Genomic DNA, 7124 nt, shown 5'->3' with positions numbered 1-7124 from the left:
ACGTAATTCGGACCCAATGGGCAAGTTTTGTTGGCCGATTTGTGTAAGAATGTAATTCTTGTTTTTTGTCTCAAGAGAATGTAAATGCTAGCTTAGAATGAATGTAAATTTATCTAACCATGATCTTTGTGAATGGAATTAGTACTAATATGATATTTGTGAATGAGAGAAATGATGGCTTGATATAAGTATGCTATGAAAGTCTGGTTCTGGTATTGTGATTCTTGTTTGTGGATAAATTCATAGGTGGAAAACATGATCTGTTTATTATTGGAAGCTATATTCATGGTATTGTGATTCTTGTTTATTCATGGAATTAGTACTAACTGATATTTGTGAATGAGAGAAATGATGGCTTTGGTGTAAGCTGTATTCTATGAAAGTTTGGTTCTGGTATTGTGATTCTGATATTGTGATTCTTGTTTATTCATGGAATTAATACTAATTGATATTTGTGAATGAGAGAAATGATGGGTTTGGTGTAAACTGTATTCTATGAAAGTCTGGTTCTGGTATTATTTTGCAAATTTTGATGGATAAATTCATAGGTGGAAGACAAATATTGATGGGTTTGCCATGCAATTTTTTTTTTTATACTTTTTAATATAAAACAATGACAGACATTTCCTGACCCAACACGAGACATATAATGTTGTTTTTAACTTATTTGACCAAAAAAATGGATTCGGCAACGGAATTTTAAAAAAATTGACAAATTCGGGCTTCAATATCGATTAAGAATTAAAAAAAAAAACAGGCTTTAATGTTGGTTGCAACCGACAGGCTTTAATCACTAAAGACCTTCAATGTCGGTTGCAATCGATATTAAAGGTTGTGTTATTGGTGTTATTGAAGCCTTTTAATGTCGGTTTAAAACCGACATTAAAGGCAACCTACATTAAAGGGTTTTAATAACACTATCTTTAATGTCGGTTACCAATCGACATTAAAGCCCGAATTTCTTCTAGTGTGTGTTCCCTAATATTTCCCCAGAAGAGGTTCGACTCACGTTATTTCCATTTTCACTATGTGATAAAGCAAGAAAATGGGCTTACTCTCCCGAACTAGGAGAGATAACATCGTGGGAGCAAGTTGTGGAGAAGTTTATGAAGAAGTATTTCCCTCCCACAGAAAATGCTAGAAGGAGGAAATTGATCACCAATTTTGAACAAGAAGAAGATGAATTGCTCAGTGACGCATGGGCGAGATTCAAGAGACTAGTATGCGACTGCCCACACAATGGATTGCTGGATTACCTCCAAATAGAGATTTTCTATCATGGACTCAATTCTGCATTGCAGACAGCTGCCAATGTGGCATCAACAGGAGGTCTATTGAACAAACCATATGATGAAGCAAAGAATATTCTTGATCACATCTCGAAAAACCACGAAGATTGGCAAGAAAACGATCAAAGAACAAAGCCCAGAGAAGGTAATGCGAGTAATGGTGCCATCGCATCATTACAAAATCAGATGAATACGATGATAAACTTGTTGCAAGGCATCGCAATAAACAATTCAGGAACTCGAAATGGGCAAGTCAATGCAATAGAGCAAACAAGCACCAACTTTGTTGTATGTGAAGAATCACATTCTTTTGAGGAATGTCCATGAAATTCTCAATCAGTTTACTTTGTCAAAAACAATCATTTTTCAAACACTTACAATTCGGGGTGGCGAAATCACCCTAATTTTTCTTGGAAGAACAACCAATAGCAAGGTAGTCAGTTTGTGACTCAGAGGGAGGGACCGTCGAGATTTTTCCATAGAACTAATGGACAATAGCAACAACAAGCTAGCAGCTCTAAAACACCATCCTCATCATCCTTGGAAAACTTGTTGAAGCAATACATCGAAAAGAATGAAACAGTCCTTCAAAACCAAGCTACATCCATCCGTAATTTGGAAATTCAAATAGGAAAAATTGCGGGAGAGCTAAAGAATAGACCCCAAGGGACATTGCTTAGCTCAACTGACTTTCCACGCAATCCAGAAAATACAGGGAAAGAACACTGCCAATCAGCCACCCTAAGAAGTGGAAAGGCGGTGATAGAAGTAAAAAAAAAGCCTAGCAAGACCGAGTCAAAGGAGCACCCTGTGATTGAATCAAAGAAACCTTTATCACAGACTGAGTCAAAAGAGTTCAAAACTATGGAACCAGAAGATGCGATCACCTCTAAGCCTCCAGACCATGAAACATTGAAAGTATAGTTACCTCCATTTCCTCAAAGACTGAAAAATAAACAAAAAGATAAAGGTCAGTATCATCGCTTCCTGGAATCATCGAAACAATTGCACATAAATATTCCATTCATAGAAGCGATAAAGCAGATGCCAGTGTATGCCAAATTTGTGAAGGACATCGTCTCGAAGAAGAGAAGCATGGGAAGATTCTCCACGTTGTCATTGACACAAGAATCCAATACTATAATCCCATCAAAGATGCGCGATCCAGGCAGTTTCACAATACCCTATTCAATAGGAGGAATCTATATTGGTCAAGGATTATGCAATCTTGGGGCAAGCATAAACTTAATGCCCCTTTCAATCTTCAAAAGATTGAATGTAGGACTGCTAACACCCACAACGGTGACTCTTCAACTCACAGATAGGTCATTCGTGCACCCTGAAGGGAAATTAAATGATGTCTTGGTAACAATATACAAATTCATTCTACCTGCAGGCTTCATTATCTTAAATTATGAGGCGGATAAAGATGTTCCAATCATATTGGGATGACCATTCTTGTCTACTGGTCGTGCTCAAATAGATGTGCACAAGGGAGAAATCACAATGAGCATCAACCAAAAGAAGCTCAGGTTCAATATTATCAAGGCAATGAAGTTCCCAGATGAGGAAGGCTTATCAGATTCCGATGATGAACACACTTGCATTGAAGATTAGGAGCCCGAGGAAGAAAATGAAGAAAGAGAGAATGCAACAACATCCATAGAGACTTGCCATGCAATAACAGAGATATTGAAGAATGAAGAAATGCTGAATTTGGATGAAGAAAGAAAAGCACAGAAGCCCTCTTTAGAGCAATCACCTACACTGGAACTAAAAACTCTACCAACCCATTTGGAGTACATATTTCTCAGCCAGAATGAAACCTTACCAATCATCATATCTCTGTGTTACCTAAAGAAAAAGAAACTGCGCTGCTCAGTGTTCTAAAGAAATATATTAGAGCAATCAGATGGACGCTCGCAGACATCAGAGGTATTAGCCCAACGTATTGCATGCCTCGAATTCGGTTTGAAGAAAACCAAAAGGGCTCGATAGAACCTCAACGTAGACTGAACCCTGCGATGAAAGAGGTTGTTAAAAAAGAAATCATCAAATGGTTAGATGCTGACATTATCTACCCTATCGCAAATAGCACGTGGGTCAGCCTCGTGCAGTGTGTTCCCAAAAAGGGTGGGATGTGAGTAGTTCCTAACGCAAACAACGAGTTGATACCTATGAAGACCGTTACAGGTTGACGAATTTGTATGGACTACAGAAAACTCAATGCGGCAACAAAGAAAGATCATCTCCCCTTACCTTTCATTGATCAAATGCTCGACCGATTAGCAGGGAATGACTATTTCTGCTTCCTTGATGGATACGCAGACTATAACCAAATTATGATCGCACCAGAGGATCAAGAAAAGACCACGTTCACATGTCCATATGGAACGTTTGCCTTTCTCGCATGCTTTTGGACTATGCAATGCTCCTAGTACGTTTCAAAGGTGTATGATGGCAATCTTCTCCGAGTACCTTGAAGACTCAATTGAAATCTTTATCGATGATTTCTCAGTCTATGGGCAAACATATGAAATCTGTCTGCAAAACCTGGAGAGAATATTGAAAAGATGTGAGGAAACTAATCTGGTGTTGAACTGAGAACAGTGCCATTTTATGGTCAAAGAAGGAATTGTGCTCGGGCACAAGGTTTCAAAGAATGGGCTAGAGGTGGATAAAGCAAAAAATGAATTTATAGAAAAAATTCCACCTCCAGAGAATGTGCAAGCTTTGAGGAGTTTCTTAGGACACACAGGGTTTTACAGAAGATTTGTGAAGGACTTCTCTAAAATCGATCGACCATTGAATGCATTATTGGAAGCTGATAGACCTTTTGATTTTGATTCACACTGCCTCACTGCATTCAAAACACTAAAGGACACCTTGACTACAACACCAATTCTGATCGCACCCGATTGGGCAAAACCATTCGAGCTGATGTGCGATGCTAGCGGATATGCGATGGGGGCAGTCTTGGCACAAAAAGTAAAGACGATGTTACACCCTACCGCATATGCTAGTAGAACATTAAACTCTACGCAGGCGAATTACACCACCATCGAGAAGGAACTTTTAGTGGTAATTTTTGCGATTGAAAAATTCAGACCTTATTAGGATAAAAAATGATAGTCTACACAGACCACTCGACGATAAGATATTTGATGACCAAAAAAGATGCAAAGCCTAGAATAATCTGATGGGTTCTCTTACTTCAAGAATTTAATATGAAAATAATCGACTGAAAGGGAACAGAGAACTAGGTCGCTAACCATTTATCGCGGTTAGAGAATCCTGAAGTGGATCGCATCCAGTCAGAAGTGAACGCCTCATTTCTTGATGAGCAGTTGCTTAAGATTGAAGAACTACCCTGGTATGCAGATATTGTCAACTTCTTGGCCTGCAAACAATTTCTTGAAAACTACACATCCCATCAAAAGAAGAGGCTCATTCATGAATGCAAATTTTACTACTGGGACGATCCAAATCTCTATAAAAGGGGACCATATCAGATATTGAGACTCTGTGTTCCAAAGATTGCTTTCCATTGCATACTGTTTCAATATCATGAATCACCCTATGGAGGGCATTTCGGTGGACAGTGCACAAAAACAAAAGTTTTGCAATGTGGGAATTACTGGCCCACTCCGTTTAAGGATGCACGAGAATACTCCATGAAATGCGATAAGTGCCAATGCACTGAAAGCATTTCAAAAAAAAAAAAATGCGATGCCAATGAACATCATATTGGAGGTGGAGCTATTCGACGTCTGAGATATAGATTTCATGGGACTATTTCCATCGTCAAATGGTCATAAATACATTCTATTAGTTGTCGATTATGTTTCCAAATGGATTGAAGTTGTTTCATGTGTTGCAAACGATGCGGCAACAGTCTCTAAGTTCTTGTAGAAAAAACATCTTCACTCGTTTTGGCACCCTACGTACCATAATAAGTGACGAAGGAACCCACTTTGTGAATCACATTATTAATAAATTGTTGATCAAATATAATGTCCATCATAAGATCGCCATTGCATATCACCATCAAACAAACGGACAAGCAGAGGTTTCTAATAGGGAAATCAAATCAATCTTAGAGAAGGTGGTGAACCCGTCATGGAAGGATTGGGCCATGAAACTGGACGATGATTTGTGGGCATATCGTACTGCTTATAAGATACCCATAGGCATGTCACCATATGCGTTAGTGTTTGGAAAGGCTTGTCATCTGCCGTTGGAACTAGAATATAAGGTAATGTGGGCAGTTAAGAAACTTAACTTTGATCTTAAGGCTGCAGGAGAAGAGAGAGAACTTCAGCTACTAGAGCTGGACGAGTGGAGATTACAGGCGTATGAGAATTCCAAAATTTACAAAGAACGTGCCAAGCGATGGTATGATAAGCGTCTTTGTGAGAAAAACCTCAAGGCAAGTCAAAGGGTATTACTGTTCAACTCTAGGCTACATCTCTTTCCTGGAAAACTGAAGTCGCGTTGGTTTGGGCCTTTCATAATTAAGGAAGTATTCCCGCATGGAGCAGTGGAATTGACCAACGAAGATGGGACCAACGCATTTAAAGTGAATGGACAAAGAGTAAATATGTATCATGGAGGAGATTTCCAATGTGAGAAAACCTCCATTGACTTGGGTAAGAGATTTCCAATGTGAGAAAACCTCCATTGACTTGGGTAAGCCAAAATAAAGAAGAAACACTCAGTTCTACGATGACAAGCGGCATACATTCATTAGGGACGAAGTATATCCTTTTTTAGTATCCTTTTTATTTTTCTTTCAAGAATCTATTTTACTCTTTGCATATTTACTACTCTTTATGATTGTCAACTCTTTCTTTCGTACTTTTAATCCTTTATTTCATCATTTTGATCGCAATAAACGATTGCGATGGAGTAATGCGATGGGTTTAAAACATGCGATTGATTCAATCAACCCATCGCAATTACAAAATCAGCCCATCATAGAAAAGGATGCGATCAAAATGATGCGGGCAAAAAAAAAAAAAAAATGGGGGTTGTGTTCTTCCTTGCCTCATCTTATTTCAATATTTGTACTTCTCACTTTCAATTTAATATTGTTGAATTCTACTATCGCAATCTCTCTCATTTGACCAAATCCTGAATTTTTTATTGTTTTATTTAGTCCGCATTCCCCCCTTGCCCACTATGACTTCAATGATGAAATATATGCTTCTTTTCTTACCGCATGAACTAGCGTCAGATTAATTTCAAGAGAATCAAATTCACAAAACATTTCTAAAATTTAGTGCTTTACCAGCTTTCCTTCAAAGCTATTTTTACAAAATGTTCTGAGTCCATCGCATGAATTATTTCATCTTCAACAATGAGGACATTGCTGCGTGTTAAATTTCTTTTTTTTTTTCGGGGGGGGGGGGGGGGTGTTATTTTAGCCTTGTTTATTTCAAAATTTTAACTTAAAAAAAGAGAGAGAGAGAGAGAAAGAAAAATATATAACGTTGAGATCGGATTCTACTCTTAATTGGATGTCTGCATGACACCCGTGGGAGCAAGTCAAAACGAAGGTGGGAATCGTGATCAACGCAGAAACTAAGTGATCGAAACGCTGCTGCCAAATAAAGAGCTGAGCATGAGTTTTGACTGAAAAGAGCACATTGCTCGTAGTTGGATGTCTGCATGACACCCGTGGGGGCAAACCAAAACGATGGTTGAGCACTCGGATCAGCACAAGATCACAAAACGAATATCTAAATCATGCGAAGGCCAAAACCGCTTAAACACCCCAGTTTGATAAAATTTGAAATAAATCATGTGATGTTTTGGAAATGAGTAAAGATTTTT

The 7124-nt window shown here is 38.4% G+C and overlaps 1 protein-coding gene and 1 non-coding gene across 2 annotated transcripts; one reads left to right on the top strand and one right to left on the bottom strand.

Annotated features, from left to right (window-relative positions):
- Window positions 1-1139: 1139 nt before the first annotated feature.
- Window positions 1140-1246, bottom strand: LOC120089613. The gene has a single exon (XR_005485286.1). It is a non-coding gene; the product is annotated as a small nucleolar RNA R71 (small nucleolar RNA).
- A 4178-nt stretch (window positions 1247-5424) lies between these two features.
- LOC120088966 lies at window positions 5425-5958 on the top strand. Its single transcript, XM_039046402.1, has one exon. It carries the CDS (start codon window positions 5425-5427, stop codon window positions 5956-5958), a length of 534 nt encoding a protein of 177 aa, XP_038902330.1.
- The last annotated feature ends 1166 nt before the right edge of the window (window positions 5959-7124 follow it).

The sequence above is a fragment of the Benincasa hispida genome, chromosome 10 (assembly GCF_009727055.1).
Source record: "Benincasa hispida cultivar B227 chromosome 10, ASM972705v1, whole genome shotgun sequence".
Classification (NCBI taxonomy): Eukaryota; Viridiplantae; Streptophyta; class Magnoliopsida; order Cucurbitales; family Cucurbitaceae; genus Benincasa; species Benincasa hispida.
Note: the sequence above shows the minus strand (reverse complement) of the source record. Positions and strands in the feature narration are given on the sequence as shown.

What these genes read in the sequence shown, in the direction of transcription:
- LOC120088966 (XM_039046402.1), top strand. Translation starts at nt 5,425, where the DNA reads ATGAAACTGGACGATGATTTGTGGGCATATCGTACTGCTTATAAGATA.